The sequence below is a fragment of the Pogoniulus pusillus genome, chromosome 6 (genome assembly GCF_015220805.1).
Source record: "Pogoniulus pusillus isolate bPogPus1 chromosome 6, bPogPus1.pri, whole genome shotgun sequence".
Taxonomy (NCBI): domain Eukaryota; kingdom Metazoa; phylum Chordata; class Aves; order Piciformes; family Lybiidae; genus Pogoniulus; species Pogoniulus pusillus.
In genome coordinates this window covers 943,494-961,559 of record NC_087269.1, presented here as the reverse complement: position 1 = coordinate 961,559, position 18,066 = coordinate 943,494, and the positions used below count along the sequence as shown (strand labels likewise).

Below are 18,066 nucleotides of genomic sequence, written 5' to 3'. Positions count from 1 at the left end.
GGAAGCCACCACTGCCTTCTCCTCATCGCTGGCTGTGGCATGAAGTGAAGCTGTCCTCAAGGGGCAAGGAGCAGAGAGCTTTCTCTGGGGTTGGGTGCAGGGCAGTGAGGTCTGCTTCGGTCTGGCTGATGCTGGCTGCCAGTTTGGGCCTGGAGCAGCCTGGAGCTGGCAAACTGGCTTGGGAGCTACGGCAGTCAGGTGTGGGGGGATGCAGAGGGGAACTGGGCGAGAGGATTAAGGAGCCTCCTTCCTTCTGCTTAGCATCTCTCCACTGGGCACCTCTCCAAGGCAGGCATGTTCTCCAGCATCTCCCAGACACTCATCCTGGCCATGATGGCCTCGTTCCCTGGGGCCCACCACTTCACTATCTTCTTCCCTGCCTGGTTCTTTAGCTCAGGCTCCTCAGAGTCGCTGCTGGAGCTCCAGGGGTCCAAGGCAGGCATGTTCTCCAGCATCTCCCGTGTTGTCATCTTGGCCATGATGGCCTCGTTCCCTGGGGCCCACCACTTCACTATCTTCTTCCCTGCCTGGTTCTTTAGCTCAGGCTCCTCAGAGGAGCTGCTGGAGCTCCTGTGCTCCGAGCGTGGCATGTTCTCCAGCATCTCCCGTGTTGTCATCTTGGCCATGATGGCCTCGTTCCCTGGAGCCCACCACTTCTCTATCTTCTTCCCTGCCCTGTTCTTTATCTGCTTCGCCCTAGAGCAGCTGCTGGAGGAGCTCCTGTGCTCCGAGCGTGGCATGTTCTCCAGCATCTCCCCTGGTGTCATCTTAGGCATGATGGCCTTGTTCTCTGGGGCCCACCACTCCTTCTGCTGCTGCTTCTGCAGCTCTTCTGTGGCCCTGGGGTCCCTCCGTGCTGCCTCCTCTTGTGCCCTGCAGAGGAGACAGAGGAGACCTCGCTGAACCCTGGCCCCTCTGCTAGGAGCCAGGGGCAGCAGCAGCTGCTTCCTGAGCTGGAGCTGGGGGGCAGAGCGAAGGGCTGAGGGTGAGAGGTAGCATCTGGGGGACCTGCCCAGCACTCACCCTTGCACCTCTGGGGTCGGCCTCGGCTCCTGCGCTCGTCCACGCACCTGCTCAGGATCTAAAGAGAGAAGGGATGGAGTGAGCAGGTTTGGGTTGCTGTGGCTGTCAGCCATTAGCATCAGTGCAGGCTGCTGGGGACACTCATCCCTCTGCTCCTCACCTCTCTGCTGAGTCCTTTTGCTGCATTAATTCTTTCTCAGCCTTTCGCTGAGCTTTGGCTGCAGCTTTCTGCTCCTTCCTCTTATGCCTCAGCTTCCTTCCCCATCAGTCCTGCAAGAAGCCCCAGGAGCTGGGTGAGTCTGGAGCACCTCCAGCACCAGCCCACCCCAGAGTGCAGCTGTGACACTTACCAAGGTGTTCATCGTGAGGGAGACCAAGAGAATTGGCAGGAGAACAGACATGGGGTCCATGGCTGCGACGCTGGAGAGTTGGGAGCAGGGGGAAAGGGAATTGGGAGCAGGGGGAGAGGCAGTCCGGAGCAGGGGGGCAAAGGGAGTTTGCCGTTGCAGCGTCCTACCGCACTTGGAGTTTCCACAGCTGCTGTTGCAGACACGCAGGGAGCCCAGAGGCTGCACACGGGGCAGGGAGTCCAGGAGCTCCTGTAGGGGGACAGTGGCTTCCTCCTTGTCCCCTCCTCTGCCCGTCAGCCCCCCGCAGCCTTCCCCGTCTGGTATGGAAGCTGTGAGGCGCTGAGGAGGTTCTGAGCTGCTCCCGTTGACCTCAGGCGTGGAAGCCCTGCACGGACTGACGGTGATGGGAACCCCTGGCCTGCAGGATCGGAGTGGAAGGGGAACTGGGTGAGAGGGTTCAGGAGCCCTCACACCTCCTTCCTTCTGCTTGGCATCTCTCCACTGGGCACCTCTCAGCAGGAGCAGCTCAGCAGGTGGTGGGAGGCAGCCGAGCAAAGCCTCTGCAGGGACAGGACTTACCTGTGTTGAAGAGATGAAGCCCATTTCTGCACCCCACCAGTCCCCGTCCCTCCCCCCCGGGCTGTCCCCTAGGGGACCTCCTGCTTCTTCCGCTGCCAACAGGGGCAGCGGCGCTGCAAGCAGGGGCAGCAGCGCTGCAAGCAGGGGCAGCATCTGCAGAGCCAGCAGCGAATGCAGCAGCTCTTCAGGCGGCTCCAGAGCCCAGCTTGCTGCGTGCTCGGCTTCCTCCCTGCACTGCTGGGCTCCTCTGCGCTGCTCTGTGCCCCGGCGTCACTCGCCCGGGCGGCTGCAGGCGCAGGCTGCTGCGGCTGCTGGCTACTGTCCTGGCTCTGCTCCGTGCCAGGCTCTGGGACCTGGACCCCGCCTGGGCTCGGCTCTTTGCCAGGCTCCTTCTGCTGCTCCGAAGGCTGGAGAGGCTGTTGGACATTGGAGCCTGAGGGAGATGCAGAGCTCTGAGGGGACTTGGCAGCGGAGACCCCCGGCATGGTCCTGGGCTCCTGACTCCTCCTCTTTGTTGCCCTGTTCCTGGCTTCCTCCTCCTCCTCAGAGAAGCTGCTGGAGCTCCAGGGGTCCAAGGCAGGCATGTTCTCCAGCATCTCCCGTGTTGTCATCTTGGCCATGATGGCCTCGTTCCCTGGGGCCCACCACTTCTCTATCTTCTTCCCTGCCTGGTTCTTTAGCTCAGGCTCCTCAGAGTCGCTGCTGGAGCTCCAGGGGTCCAAGGCAGGCATGTTCTCCAGCATCTCCCGTGTTGTCATCTTGGCCATGATGGCCTCGTTCCCTGGGGCCCACCACTTCTCTATCTTCTTCCCTGCCTGGTTCTTTAGCTCAGGCTCCTCAGAGTCGCTGCTGGAGCTCCAGGGGTCCAAGGCAGGCATGTTCTCCAGCATCTCCCGTGTTGTCATCTTGGCCATGATGGCCTCGTTCCCTGGGGCCCACCACTTCTCTATCTTCTTCCCTGCCTGGTTCTTTAGCTCAGGCTCCTCAGAGTCGCTGCTGGAGCTCCAGGGGTCCAAGGCAGGCATGTTCTCCAGCATCTCCCGTGTTGTCATCTTGGCCCTGATGGCCTCGTTCCCTGGGGCCCACCACTTCACTATCTTCTTCCCTGCCTGGTTCTTTAGCTCAGGCTCCTCAGAGGAGCTGCTGGAGCTCCTGTGCTCCGAGCGTGGCATGTTCTCCAGCATCTCCCGTGTTGTCATCTTGGCCATGATGGCCTCGTTCCCTGGAGCCCACCACTTCTCTATCTTCTTCCCTGCCCTGTTCTTTATCTGCTTCGCCCTAGAGCAGCTGCTGGAGGAGCTCCTGTGCTCCGAGCCTGGCATGTTCTCCAGCATCTCCCCTGGTGTCATCTTAGGCATGATGGCCTTGTTCTCTGGGGCCCACCACTCCTTCTGCTGCTGCTTCTGCAGCTCTTCTGTGGCCCTGGGGTCCCTCCGTGCTGCCTCCTCTTGTGCCCTGCAGAGGAGACAGAGGAGACCTCGCTGAACCCTGGCCCCTCTGCTAGGAGCCAGGGGCAGCAGCAGCTGCTTCCTGAGCTGGAGCTGGGGGGCAGAGCGAAGGGCTGAGGGTGAGAGGTAGCATCTGGGGGACCTGCCCAGCACTCACCCTTGCACCTCTGGGGTCGGCCTCGGCTCCTGCGCTCGTCCACGCACCTGCTCAGGATCTAAAGAGAGAAGGGATGGAGTGAGCAGGTTTGGGTTGCTGTGGCTGTCAGCCATTAGCATCAGTGCAGGCTGCTGGGGACACTCATCCCTCTGCTCCTCACCTCTCTGCTGAGTCCTTTTGCTGCATTAATTCTTTCTCAGCCTTTCGCTGAGCTTTGGCTGCAGCTTTCTGCTCCTTCCTCTTATGCCTCAGCTTCCTTCCCCATCAGTCCTGCAAGAAGCCCCAGGAGCTGGGTGAGTCTGGAGCACCTCCAGCACCAGCCCACCCCAGAGTGCAGCTGTGACACTTACCAAGGTGTTCATCGTGAGGGAGACCAAGAGAATTGGCAGGAGAACAGACATGGGGTCCATGGCTGCGACGCTGGAGAGTTGGGAGCAGGGGGAAAGGGAATTGGGAGCAGGGGGAGAGGCAGTCCGGAGCAGGGGGGGAGAGGGAGTTTGCCGTTGCAGCGTCCTACCGCACTTGGAGTTTCCACAGCTGCTGTTGCAGACACGCAGGGAGCCCAGAGGCTGCACACGGGGCAGGGAGTCCAGGAGCTCCTGTAGGGGGACAGTGGCTTCCTCCTTGTCCCCTCCTCTGCCCAGCAGCCCCCCGCAGCCTTCCCCGTCTGGTATGGAAGCTGTGAGGCGCTGAGGAGGTTCTGAGCTGCTCCCGTTGACCTCAGGCGTGGAAGCCCTGCAAGGACTGCAGCACTGGGTCCCACTCCGGTCTTGCCCTCTTTTGATGTCCTTGGGTGCCTCTCACTGCCCTTTTTGCTCTACTTGGAATATGTGTCACAAGTTAAATTAAAACACACAAACAAACCAACCAAAAACAACTAACAGGCAAAACAACAACAACAACAAAAACCTCTTCCCCACTACACAATCCCTCCTGTCTGTAACAATTTCAACACCTTCTGTCGGTTTGAGTATTGGTTATGAAGTCTCAATTAGTGCCCCCCCAGGAGTGATAAGTGTTTAGAAGTTGCAGCAGTGCTTAGCCTCAGTGTCACTTGGTTTCTCCTGGGTCCCAAGTCACCTGTCCCTCCCGCACAGGTGCTTTTACTCGTGAGGCTGTGTCCGTCTTTTCTCTGCTGTTCTGAGCGCCCTTCCTGTGGTGAGCAGCACAAGAAAAGAGCCTTCCCACAGAGTTAACACAGTTTGTTCTTTCCAAGTCTTTATCCGTAAGGTATCAGTGCAGGACACCCCCCACCCAACGAGAGACTCCCTGAGCCTCCCCAGGTGAAGCTCTTAACAGAGTTGCTTAATTACTTTGAATGGGCCTGTAAGTGCCTTTGATTGCTTCAGCTTAAGCCAAGCTAAGCACAAACCCGAATGCACCTCCCAAACCCGGTACAATTTCACTACTGACTGGTGAGCTCACAGATCTCCAGGCTTCACCCCCCCCACTCACCACAGAGGGGTGAAGTACCTCAGCTCCTACAAGGCACCCCTGTCGTCTTATCAAGGGTGGGCTCCGGCCAGTGCTTCACAGCCATAGCATTTCGGTGTTAATGAGAGGACGCATGTGAGCCGCAGCTTCCTCTGCTGCTGCCAGCTCTGCCTGGGGGGATATGGAGGCAGGCTCTGCCTGCCGTTCTTCCTTCTTCAAAACCCAATTGTGCCGCTTCTGCTCTGTTTTTAATCTGTCCTTAGGGTCTGCCACTTCGTCCTTTAAAGTTACTATATGCCCTTGCAGGGAATCTACCAGCTCCTGCAAGGAGGAAATGAGTTTATTCTCTCTCGTTTTGGCTTTGCTTTTCGTCTCTCGAAGCGGCCAAACACGCACCCAAAACTGCACAGATGAAAGCTTTGCCCTTTCCGACTTGGCCCTGCCTCTGTCTGCAGGGCCACAATCTGCTCCTCACACTCTGGCAGTCACTCAGTGCTCTCGGGCCCAGCCCAGCCCTGCTACAGACGGGCGGGCACCCTGAGCTTCCAACAGACACAAAAGCCTCTCCCCCTGGCCATTGCCTTGAAGGTGAAAGCTTCGCGGGGAGGTCACAACCACACAAAGGCCTTAGACCTCAAACATCTTCCCTACAAAAACCACTCACCGAAAGCTCACTCAAAACCACTGCTCCCTAGGCAAACGCACAGTAAATTCCTCCCGGGATCCCCAAGTTCTGGCTTCTCGGAGAGGACAGTCACTCTGTTTCCCCAACTTTGCAACAAAGAAGCTTCTCAGGTTTAGTTTCCTGGAGTTCTTGGGGGGAACCTTTCCCCAAGAGGACTCACTTTACACAACAGTCTCAATTTTACTAGACTTCTTGTGGAGGTTACTCTCCTCAAGAGGACACACCTTTGCAAAAGGTCAGGCTGGGAGAGCCGGGGGTGTGCAGCCTGGAGAGGAGAAGGCTCCAGGGAGAGCTTCTGGTGGCCCTGCAGGGCTGGAAGGGGCCAAGAAGAAAGCTGGGGACAGAGTTCTGTGCAGGGCCTGTTAGCACAGCCCAAGGGGGGATGGTTCAGAACTCAAAGAGGGAGATTCAGGCTGCAGAGAGGAGATGTTGGTGAGAGCCGGTCCCAGGTTCCCCAGAGAGATGTAGATGCCCATCCCTGGAGCCAGAAGGAAGGAGAACCACAAATGGCTCTTCCCAGAGCAATCCTGCATCCTGGGATCTGAGCTCAGGCTCTGGGGATGCAGCGAGCAGCTCCTGCTGTGACTAAAGCCCGAGGCAAAGAAGGTTTGGAGTCCCTCAGACTCTCCCTCATCCCTCCCCACGACACTGCCCCCGAATGCAGCAAGGGCCAGAGATTCTCCAGAGATCTGCTTTATTTGTTCAACTGTGCCCAGAGGCTGCCTCTTCCTTTTGGGAAGGGCAACGTGGGGCCCACGGGCACCACAGGGCATCTCCCTGGCTGCTCCAAGGAAAAGCTGCTGCTGCTGCTGCCCAGCAGAGAGCTGCAGGAGGATGGGATGCACATGGGGCTGGGAGTCCAACTTCTCTGCAGGGTCGTGGCTGCCACCTTGTTCCCTCCTCTGCTTTGCACCTGGGAAGCCACCACTGCCTTCTCCTCATCGCTGGCTGTGGCATGAAGTGAAGCTGTCCTCAAGGGGCAAGGAGCAGAGAGCTTTCTCTGGGGTTGGGTGCAGGGCAGTGAGGTCTGCTTCGGTCTGGCTGATGCTGGCTGCCAGTTTGGGCCTGGAGCAGCCTGGAGCTGGCAAACTGGCTTGGGAGCTACGGCACTCAGGTGTGGGGGGATGCAGAGGGGAACTGGGCGAGAGGATTAAGGAGCCTCCTTCCTTCTGCTTAGCATCTCTCCACTGGGCACCTCTCCAAGGCAGGCATGTTCTCCAGCATCTCCCAGACACTCATCCTGGCCATGATGGCCTCGTTCCCTGGGGCCCACCACTTCACTATCTTCTTCCCTGCCTGGTTCTTTAGCTCAGGCTCCTCAGAGTCGCTGCTGGAGCTCCAGGGGTCCAAGGCAGGCATGTTCTCCAGCATCTCCCGTGTTGTCATCTTGGCCATGATGGCCTCGTTCCCTGGGGCCCACCACTTCACTATCTTCTTCCCTGCCTGGTTCTTTAGCTCAGGCTCCTCAGAGGAGCTGCTGGAGCTCCTGTGCTCCGAGCGTGGCATGTTCTCCAGCATCTCCCGTGTTGTCATCTTGGCCATGATGGCCTCGTTCCCTGGAGCCCACCACTTCTCTATCTTCTTCCCTGCCCTGTTCTTTATCTGCTTCGCCCTAGAGCAGCTGCTGGAGGAGCTCCTGTGCTCCGAGCCTGGCATGTTCTCCAGCATCTCCCCTGGTGTCATCTTAGGCATGATGGCCTTGTTCTCTGGGGCCCACCACTCCTTCTGCTGCTGCTTCTGCAGCTCTTCTGTGGCCCTGGGGTCCCTCCGTGCTGCCTCCTCTTGTGCCCTGCAGAGGAGACAGAGGAGACCTCGCTGAACCCTGGCCCCTCTGCTAGGAGCCAGGGGCAGCAGCAGCTGCTTCCTGAGCTGGAGCTGGGGGGCAGAGCGAAGGGCTGAGGGTGAGAGGTAGCATCTGGGGGACCTGCCCAGCACTCACCCTTGCACCTCTGGGGTCGGCCTCGGCTCCTGCGCTCGTCCACGCACCTGCTCAGGATCTAAAGAGAGAAGGGATGGAGTGAGCAGGTTTGGGTTGCTGTGGCTGTCAGCCATTAGCATCAGTGCAGGCTGCTGGGGACACTCATCCCTCTGCTCCTCACCTCTCTGCTGAGTCCTTTTGCTGCATTAATTCTTTCTCAGCCTTTCGCTGAGCTTTGGCTGCAGCTTTCTGCTCCTTCCTCTTATGCCTCAGCTTCCTTCCCCACCAGTCCTGCAAGAAGCCCCAGGAGCTGGGTGAGTCTGGAGCACCTCCAGCACCAGCCCACCCCAGAGTGCAGCTGTGACACTTACCAAGGTGTTCATCGTGAGGGAGACCAAGAGAATTGGCAGGAGAACAGACATGGGGTCCATGGCTGCGACGCTGGAGAGTTGGGAGCAGGGGGAAAGGGAATTGGGAGCAGGGGGAGAGGCAGTCCGGAGCAGGGGGGCAAAGGGAGTTTGCCGTTGCAGCGTCCTACCGCACTTGGAGTTTCCACAGCTGCTGTTGCAGACACGCAGGGAGCCCAGAGGCTGCACACGGGGCAGGGAGTCCAGGAGCTCCTGTAGGGGGACAGTGGCTTCCTCCTTGTCCCCTCCTCTGCCCGTCAGCCCCCCGCAGCCTTCCCCGTCTGGTATGGAAGCTGTGAGGCGCTGAGGAGGTTCTGAGCTGCTCCCGTTGACCTCAGGCGTGGAAGCCCTGCACGGACTGACGGTGATGGGAACCCCTGGCCTGCAGGATCGGAGTGGAAGGGGAACTGGGTGAGAGGATTCAGGAGCCCTCACACCTCCTTCCTTCTGCTTGGCATCTCTCCACTGGGCACCTCTCAGCAGGAGCAGCTCAGCAGGTGGTGGGAGGCAGCCGAGCAAAGCCTCTGCAGGGACAGGACTTACCTGTGTTGAAGAGATGAAGCCCATTTCTGCACCCCACCAGTCCCCGTCCCTCCCCCCCGGGCTGTCCCCTAGGGGACCTCCTGCTTCTTCCGCTGCCAACAGGGGCAGCGGCGCTGCAAGCAGGGGCAGCAGCGCTGCAAACAGGGGCAGCATCTGCAGAGCCAGCAGCGAATGCAGCAGCTCTTCAGGCGGCTCCAGAGCCCAGCTTGCTGCGTGCTCGGCTTCCTCCCTGCACTGCTGGGCTCCTCTGCGCTGCTCTGTGCCCCGGCGTCACTCGCCCGGGCGGCTGCAGGCGCAGGCTGCTGCGGCTGCTGGCTACTGTCCTGGCTCTGCTCCGTGCCAGGCTCTGGGACCTGGACCCCGCCTGGGCTCGGCTCTTTGCCAGGCTCCTTCTGCTGCTCCGAAGGCTGGAGAGGCTGTTGGACATTGGAGCCTGAGGGAGATGCAGAGCTCTGAGGGGACTTGGCAGCGGAGACCCCCGGCATGGTCCTGGGCTCCTGACTCCTCCTCTTTGTTGCCCTGTTCCTGGCTTCCTCCTCCTCCTCAGAGAAGCTGATGGAGCTCCAGGGGTCCAAGGCAGGCATGTTCTCCAGCATCTCCCGTGTTGTCATCTTGGCCATGATGGCCTCGTTCCCTGGGGCCCACCACTTCTCTATCTTCTTCCCTGCCTGGTTCTTTAGCTCAGGCTCCTCAGAGTCGCTGCTGGAGCTCCAGGGGTCCAAGGCAGGCATGTTCTCCAGCATCTCCCGTGTTGTCATCTTGGCCATGATGGCCTCGTTCCCTGGGGCCCACCACTTCTCTATCTTCTTCCCTGCCTGGTTCTTTAGCTCAGGCTCCTCAGAGTCGCTGCTGGAGCTCCAGGGGTCCAAGGCAGGCATGTTCTCCAGCATCTCCCGTGTTGTCATCTTGGCCATGATGGCCTCGTTCCCTGGGGCCCACCACTTCTCTATCTTCTTCCCTGCCCTGTTCTTTATCTGCTTCGCCCTAGAGCAGCTGCTGGAGGAGCTCCTGTGCTCCGAGCGTGGCATGTTCTCCAGCATCTCCCCTGGTGTCATCTTAGGCATGATGGCCTTGTTCTCTGGGGCCCACCACTCCTTCTGCTGCTGCTTCTGCAGCTCTTCTGTGGCCCTGGGGTCCCTCCGTGCTGCCTCCTCTTGTGCCCTGCAGAGGAGACAGAGGAGACCTCGCTGAACCCTGGCCCCTCTGCTAGGAGCCAGGGGCAGCAGCAGCTGCTTCCTGAGCTGGAGCTGGGGGGCAGAGCGAAGGGCTGAGGGTGAGAGGTAGCATCTGGGGGACCTGCCCAGCACTCACCCTTGCACCTCTGGGGTCGGCCTCGGCTCCTGCGCTCGTCCACGCACCTGCTCAGGATCTAAAGAGAGAAGGGATGGAGTGAGCAGGTTTGGGTTGCTGTGGCTGTCAGCCATTAGCATCAGTGCAGGCTGCTGGGGACACTCATCCCTCTGCTCCTCACCTCTCTGCTGAGTCCTTTTGCTGCATTAATTCTTTCTCAGCCTTTCGCTGAGCTTTGGCTGCAGCTTTCTGCTCCTTCCTCTTATGCCTCAGCTTCCTTCCCCATCAGTCCTGCAAGAAGCCCCAGGAGCTGGGTGAGTCTGGAGCACCTCCAGCACCAGCCCACCCCAGAGTGCAGCTGTGACACTTACCAAGGTGTTCATCGTGAGGGAGACCAAGAGAATTGGCAGGAGAACAGACATGGGGTCCATGGCTGCGACGCTGGAGAGTTGGGAGCAGGGGGAAAGGGAATTGGGAGCAGGGGGAGAGGCAGTCCGGAGCAGGGGGGGAAGGGAGTTTGCCGTTGCAGCGTCCTACCGCACTTGGAGTTTCCACAGCTGCTGTTGCAGACACGCAGGGAGCCCAGAGGCTGCACACGGGGCAGGGAGTCCAGGAGCTCCTGTAGGGGGACAGTGGCTTCCTCCTTGTCCCCTCCTCTGCCCAGCAGCCCCCCGCAGCCTTCCCCGTCTGGTATGGAAGCTGTGAGGCGCTGAGGAGGTTCTGAGCTGCTCCCGTTGACCTCAGGCGTGGAAGCCCTGCAAGGACTGCAGCACTGGGTCCCACTCCGGTCTTGCCCTCTTTTGATGTCCTTGGGTGCCTCTCACTGCCCTTTTTGCTCTACTTGGAATATGTGTCACAAGTTAAATTAAAACACACAAACAAACCAACCAAAAACAACTAACAGGCAAAACAACAACAACAACAAAAACCTCTTCCCCACTACACAATCCCTCCTGTCTGTAACAATTTCAACACCTTCTGTCGGTTTGAGTATTGGTTATGAAGTCTCAATTAGTGCCCCCCCAGGAGTGATAAGTGTTTAGAAGTTGCAGCAGTGCTTAGCCTCAGTGTCACTTGGTTTCTCCTGGGTCCCAAGTCACCTGTCCCTCCCGCACAGGTGCTTTTACTCGTGAGGCTGTGTCCGTCTTTTCTCTGCTGTTCTGAGCGCCCTTCCTGTGGTGAGCAGCACAAGAAAAGAGCCTTCCCACAGAGTTAACCAAGTTTGTTCTTTCCAAGTCTTTATCCGTAAGGTATCAGTGCAGGACACCCCCCACCCAACGAGAGACTCCCTGAGCCTCCCCAGGTGAAGCTCTTAACAGAGTTGCTTAATTACTTTGAATGGGCCTGTAAGTGCCTTTGATTGCTTCAGCTTAAGCCAAGCTAAGCACAAACCCGAATGCACCTCCCAAACCCGGTACAATTTCACTACTGACTGGTGAGCTCACAGATCTCCAGGCTTCACCCCCCCCACTCACCACAGAGGGGTGAAGTACCTCAGCTCCTACAAGGCACCCCTGTCGTCTTATCAAGGGTGGGCTCCGGCCAGTGCTTCACAGCCATAGCATTTCGGTGTTAATGAGAGGACGCATGTGAGCGGCAGCTTCCTCTGCTGCTGCCAGCTCTGCCTGGGGGGATATGGAGGCAGGCTCTGCCTGCCGTTCTTCCTTCTTCAAAACCCAATTGTGCCGCTTCTGCTCTGTTTTTAATCTGTCCTTAGGGTCTGCCACTTCGTCCTTTAAAGTTACTATATGCCCTTGCAGGGAATCTACCAGCTCCTGCAAGGAGGAAATGAGTTTATTCTCTCTCGTTTTGGCTTTGCTTTTCGTCTCTCGAAGCGGCCAAACACGCACCCAAAACTGCACAGATGAAAGCTTTGCCCTTTCCGACTTGGCCCTGCCTCTGTCTGCAGGGCCACAATCTGCTCCTCACACTCTGGCAGTCACTCAGTGCTCTCGGGCCCAGCCCAGCCCTGCTACAGACGGGCGGGCACCCTGAGCTTCCAACAGACACAAAAGCCTCTCCACCTGGCCATTGCCTTGAAGGTGAAAGCTTCGCGGGGAGGTCACAACCACACAAAGGCCTTAGACCTCAAACATCTTCCCTACAAAAACCACTCACCGAAAGCTCACTCAAAACCACTGCTCCCTAGGCAAACGCACAGTAAATTCCTCCCGGGATCACCAAGTTCTGGCTTCTCGGAGAGGACAGTCACTCTGTTTCCCCAACTTTGCAACAAAGAAGCTTCTCAGGTTTAGTTTCCTGGAGTTCTTGGGGGGAACCTTTCCCCGAGAGGACTCACTTTACACAACAGTCTCAATTTTACTAGACTTCTTGTGGAGGTTACTCTCCTCAAGAGGACACACCTTTGCAAAAGGTCAGGCTGGGAGAGCCGGGGGTGTGCAGCCTGGAGAGGAGAAGGCTCCAGGGAGAGCTTCTGGTGGCCCTGCAGGGCTGGAAGGGGCCAAGAAGAAAGCTGGGGACAGAGTTCTGTGCAGGGCCTGTTAGCACAGCCCAAGGGGGGATGGTTCAGAACTCAAAGAGGGAGATTCAGGCTGCAGAGAGGAGATGTTGGTGAGAGCCGGTCCCAGGTTCCCCAGAGAGATGTAGATGCCCATCCCTGGAGCCAGAAGGAAGGAGAACCACAAATGGCTCTTCCCAGAGCAATCCTGCATCCCGGGATCTGAGCTCAGGCTCTGGGGATGCAGGGAGCAGCTCCTGCTGTGACTAAAGCCCGAGGCAAAGAAGGTTTGGAGTCCCTCAGACTCTCCCTCATCCCTCCCCACGACACTGCCCCCGAATGCAGCAAGGGCCAGAGATTCTCCAGAGATCTGCTTTATTTGTTCAACTGTGCCCAGAGGCTGCCTCTTCCTTTTGGGAAGGGCAACGTGGGGCCCACGGGCACCACAGGGCATCTCCCTGGCTGCTCCAAGGAAAAGCTGCTGCTGCTGCTGCTGCTGCCCAGCAGAGAGCTGCAGGAGGATGGGATGCACATGGGGCTGGGAGTCCAACTTCTCTGCAGGGTCGTGGCTGCCACCTTGTTCCCTCCTCTGCTTTGCACCTGGGAAGCCACCACTGCCTTCTCCTCATCGCTGGCTGTGGCATGAAGTGAAGCTGTCCTCAAGGGGCAAGGAGCAGAGAGCTTTCTCTGGGGTTGGGTGCAGGGCAGTGAGGTCTGCTTCGGTCTGGCTGATGCTGGCTGCCAGTTTGGGCCTGGAGCAGCCTGGAGCTGGCAAACTGGCTTGGGAGCTACGGCAGTCAGGTGTGGGGGGATGCAGAGGGGAACTGGGCGAGAGGATTAAGGAGCCTCCTTCCTTCTGCTTAGCATCTCTCCACTGGGCACCTCTCCAAGGCAGGCATGTTCTCCAGCATCTCCCAGACACTCATCCTGGCCATGATGGCCTCGTTCCCTGGGGCCCACCACTTCACTATCTTCTTCCCTGCCTGGTTCTTTAGCTCAGGCTCCTCAGAGTCGCTGCTGGAGCTCCAGGGGTCCAAGGCAGGCATGTTCTCCAGCATCTCCCGTGTTGTCATCTTGGCCATGATGGCCTCGTTCCCTGGGGCCCACCACTTCACTATCTTCTTCCCTGCCTGGTTCTTTAGCTCAGGCTCCTCAGAGGAGCTGCTGGAGCTCCTGTGCTCCGAGCGTGGCATGTTCTCCAGCATCTCCCGTGTTGTCATCTTGGCCATGATGGCCTCGTTCCCTGGAGCCCACCACTTCTCTATCTTCTTCCCTGCCCTGTTCTTTATCTGCTTCGCCCTAGAGCAGCTGCTGGAGGAGCTCCTGTGCTCCAAGCGTGGCATGTCCTCCAGCATCTCCCGTGGTGTCATCTTGGCCATGATGGCCTTGTTCTCTGGGGCCCACCACTCCTTCTGCTGCTGCTTCTGCAGCTCTTCTGTGGCCTTCCTGGCCGCACAATAAACTCCTGGCACTCACAGAAGCGTTTGGTGGCTCAGCTGTGACACACAGGTTCCTGCGCAGCCTTTCTGCTGCGTGCAAACAGCTCTCAGCGAGTCCCTGCAGAGGCATCTCACAAGGCTCTGCACTCACAGCACTTGGGCTTTCTCAGTGCCCTTTATTTCCTCACTGATACAATCTAGTCCCACTTTACCACCCCCCCAGATCCCCGCCCACACCTCCCCCCACCCCCCCCCCAATCCCCCTCCGACGTCTGTCCTCTGGGAGCCTTCTTGCTTCTACTCCACCTAAAGAACCTAAAGGAACCGCACGGACCTAAGGGAACTAAAGGTGAGTGCCCTGCGGGAGCGGCAGGAAAAGGCTTTTGCCTGTCCCTGACCGAGCCTGCAGGGGAGGGAAAGGCAACTTCTTGCCTTGTCTCTCCCCATTCAGCACTCGGCAGACGCAGGGAGAAAGGAGTTTGGAGCAGAGGGAAGTGGACTTTGGAGCGGGGGGAAAGAGAGCCGGAGCGGGGTGGAAGGGGAGCCCGGAGCAAGGGGGGGGAAGGGGAGCCCGGAGCAAGGAGGGGGGAAAGGGGGAGCCCGGAGCAAGGAGGGGGGAAAGGGGGAGCCCGGAGCAAGGAGGGGGGAAAGGGGGAGCCCGGAGCAAGGGGGGGGAAAGGGGAGCCCGGAGCAAGGGGGGGGGAAAGGGGGAGCCCGGAGCAAGGAGGGGGGAAAGGGGGAGCCCGGAGCAAGGAGGGGGGAAAGGGGGAGCCCGGAGCAAAGGGGGGGAAAGGGGGAGCCCGGAGCAAAGGGGGGAAAAGGGGGAGCCTGGAGCAAGGGGGGGAAAAGGGGGAGCCCGGCGCAAGGGGGGGGAATGGGGAGCCCGGAGCAAAGGGGGGAAAAGGGGGAGCTCGGAGCAAAGGGGGGGAAAGGGGAGCCCGGAGCAAAGGGGGGAAAAGGGGGAGCCTGGAGCAAGGGGGGGAAAAGGGGGAGCCCGGCGCAAGGGGGGGAAAGGGGAGCCCGGAGCAAAGGGGGGGAAAGGGGGAGCCCGGAGAAAGGGGGGGAAAGGGGGAGCCCGGAGAAAGGGGGGGAAAGGGGAGCCCGGAGCAAGGGGGGGAAAGGGGAGCCCGGAGCAAAGGGGGGGAAAGGGGAGCCTGGAGCAAGGGGGGGAAAGGGGGAGCCCGGCGCAAGGGGGGGAAAGGGGAGCCCGGAGCAAAGGGGGGGAAAGGGGAGCCCGGAGAAAGGGGGGGAAAGGGGAGCCCGGAGCAAGGCGGGGAAAGGGAGTTCGCCGTTGCAGCGTCCTACCGCACTTGGAGTTTCCACAGCTGCTGTTGCAGACACGCAGGCAGCCAAGAGGCTGCACACGGGGCAGGGAGTCCAGGAGCTCCTGTAGGGGGACAGTGGCTTCCTCCTTGTCCCCTCCTCTGCCCAGCAGCCCCCCGCAGCCTTCCCCGTCTGGTAGGGAAGCTGTGAGGAGCTGAGGAGGTGCTGAGCTGCTCCCTTTGACCTCAGGCGTGGAAGCCCTGCACGGACTGACGGTGATGGGAACCCCTGGCCTGCAGGATCGGAGTGGAAGGGAAACTGGGTGAGAGGGTTCAGGAGCCCTCACACCTCCTTCCTTCTGCTTGGCATCTCTCCACTGGGCACCTCTCAGCAGGAGCAGCTCAGCAGGTGGTGGGAGGCAGCAGAGCAAAGCCTCTGCAGGGACAGGACTTACCTGTGTTGAAGAGATGAAGCCCATTTCTGCACCCCACCAGTCCCCGTCCCTCCCCCCCGGGCTGTCCCCTAGGGGACCTCCTGCTTCTTCCGCTGCAAACAGGGGCAGCGGCGCTGCAAGCAGGGGCAGCAGCGCTGCAAACAGGGGCAGCATCTGCAGAGCCAGCAGCGAATGCAGCAGCTCTTCAGGCGGCTCCAGAGCCCAGCTTGCTGCGTGCTCGGCTTCCTCCCTGCACTGCTGGGCTCCTCTGCGCTGCTCTGTGCCCCGGCGTCACTCGCCCGGGCGGCTGCAGGCGTAGGCTGCTGCGGCTGCTGGCTACTGTCCTGGCTCTGCTCCGTGCCAGGCTCTGGGACTTGGACCCCGCCTGGGCTCGGCTCTTTGCCAGGCTCCTTCTGCTGCTCCGAAGGCTGGAGAGGCTGTTGGACATTGGAGCCTGAGGGAGATGCAGAGCTCTGAGGGGACTTGGCAGTGGAGACCCCCGGCATGGTCCTGGGCTCCTGGCTCCTCCTCTTTGTTGCCCTGCTCCTGGCTGCCTCCTCCTCCTCAGAGAAGCTGATGGAGCTCCAGGGGTCCAAGGCAGGCATGTTCTCCAGCATCTCCCGTGTTGTCATCTTGGCCATGATGGCCTCGTTCCCTGGGGCCCACCACTTCACTATCTTCTTCCCTGCCTGGTTCTTTAGCTCAGGCTCCTCAGAGTCGCTGCTGGAGCTCCAGGGGTCCAAGGCAGGCATGTTCTCCAGCATCTCCCGTGTTGTCATCTTGGCCATGATGGCCTCGTTCCCTGGGGCCCACCACTTCTCTATCTTCTTCCCTGCCTGGTTCTTTAGCTCAGGCTCCTCAGAGGAGCTGCTGGAGCTCCAGGGGTCCAAGGCAGGCATGTTCTCCAGCATCTCCCGTGTTGTCATCTTGGCCATGATGGCCTCGTTCCCTGGGGCCCACCACTTCTCTATCTTCTTCCCTGCCTGGTTCTTTAGCTCAGGCTCCTCAGAGGAGCTGCTGGAGCTCCTGTGCTCCGAGCGTGGCATGTCCTCCAGCATCTCCCGGACACTCATCTTGGCCATGATGGCCTCGTTCCCTGGAGCCCACCACTCCACTGTCTTCTTCCCTGCCTTCTTCTTTATCTGCTTCGCCCTAGAGCAGCTGCTGGAGGAGCTCCTGTGCTCCGAGCGTGGCATGTCCTCCAGCATCTCCCCTGGTGTCATCTTGGCCATGATGGCCTTGTTCTCTGGGGCCCACCACTCCTTCTGCTGCTGCTTCTGCAGCTCTTCTGTGGCCCTGGGGTCCCTCCGTGCTGCCTCCTTTTGTGCCCTGCAGAGGAGACAGAGGAGACCTCGCTGAACCCTGGCCCCTCTGCTAGGAGCCAGGGGCAGCAGCAGCTGCTTCCTGAGCTGGAGCTGGGGGGCAGAGCAAAGGGCTGAGGGTGAGAGGTAGCATCTGGGGGACCTGCCCAGCACTCACCCTTGCACCTCTGGGGTCGGCCTCGGCTCCTGCTCTTGTTCAGCCACCTGCTCAGAAGCTAAAGAGAGAAGGCATGGAGTGAGCAGGCAGCAGCCCCCAGCACAGCAGCAGGGGCTGGGTTGCTGTGAGGTTTCAGCCATCACTGCAGGCTGCTGGGGACACTCATCCCTCTGCTCCTCACCTCTCTGCTCCTGCAGGCGACCTCTCACTGAGTCCTTTCGCTGCCTTAATTCTTTCTCAGCCTTTCGCTGAGCTTTGGCTGCAGCTTTCTCCTCCTTTCTCTTACGTCTCAGCTTACTTTTCCACCAGTCCTGCAAGAAGCCCCAGGAGCTGGGTGAGTCTGGAGCGCCTCCAGCACCAGCCCACCCCAGAGTGCAGCTGTGACACTTACCAAGACGTTCATCGTGAGGGAGACCAAGAGAATTGGCAATAGAACAGACATGGGGTCCATGGCTGGGACTAATAGAGTGCTGCACAGCACAGCTCTGCTCTGCCTGAGGCACTCTCAAGTCGTCACCACCACAAGCCCTCGGTGAAGATCCTCAGGGACCTTCTGGCTCTGCACACGCAGATCCCCCAACACTGCTGGGGGTGGCAGAGGCTGAGGCTGCAGTCTGCTGAGAGAGCACCAGACCGCGGCACCAACCGGCCACTGCCTGCTGCCACTGCGCCCTGCCGGCCTTTTATAGGCCAGGCCCCGCCCCCGCCCGCTGTGACGTCACGGGGAGGACACGCCCCCGCTCGTTGTGACGCCACGGGCCGGGGACGCCCTCGGAGCGCAGGCTGCAGACGCTGGAGCCTAGGAGCGGTAGCAAAGCGCCGTGAGAGGCAGCAGCCTGTCGGTGGGGGCCGTGAACAAACAGGGCTGTGCCGGAGCCGACCGAGCAAGGCCAGGGATGGGCGAGGCCGGAAAGCGCCAGGAGCAGGGCAGAGGAGACACCGTGCGGGACGCGACGGTGCAGAGCCAACAGCTGCGGCACAGAGGCCTGGGGAAGACTCGCTGCTTCAGCCTCACGGCCGCAGAGCCCCCAGGAGCACAGCAGCATGCTGGCAGCTGCGGGAAGAACCGCGCCCGCGGGGCAAGTGTTTGGATGGCACTGAGCTGCTGCGCCCAGGTGTGCGTGAGGGGAGAGCGAACTCCTGCAGCCGCCCCCTTTTTG

The 18,066-nt window shown here is 59.9% G+C and overlaps 1 protein-coding gene across 1 annotated transcript; it reads right to left on the bottom strand.

Annotated features, from left to right (window-relative positions):
- Positions 1–15,516: 15,516 nt before the first annotated feature.
- Positions 15,517–17,309, bottom strand: LOC135175776 (phostensin-like). Its single transcript, XM_064144067.1, has 4 exons — positions 17,298–17,309; positions 17,088–17,217; positions 16,907–16,964; positions 15,517–16,756 (listed from the first exon to the last, which is right to left on the bottom strand). The coding sequence occupies exons 1-4, from the start codon at positions 17,307–17,309 to the stop codon at positions 15,517–15,519; spliced, it is 1,440 nt and encodes a 479-aa protein (XP_064000137.1).
- Positions 17,310–18,066: the final 757 nt, after the last annotated feature.

What these genes read in the sequence shown, in the direction of transcription:
- LOC135175776 (XM_064144067.1), bottom strand. An exon ending in TCGCCTGCAGGAGCAGAGAG is followed by an intron (nt 16,965 to 17,087) that starts GTGAGGAGCAGA and finishes TTCTCTCTTTAG; the next exon opens with CTTCTGAGCAGGTGGCTGAA. An exon ending in CCGACCCCAGAGGTGCAAGG is followed by an intron (nt 16,757 to 16,906) that starts GTGAGTGCTGGG and finishes TCTCCTCTGCAG; the next exon opens with GGCACAAAAGGAGGCAGCAC.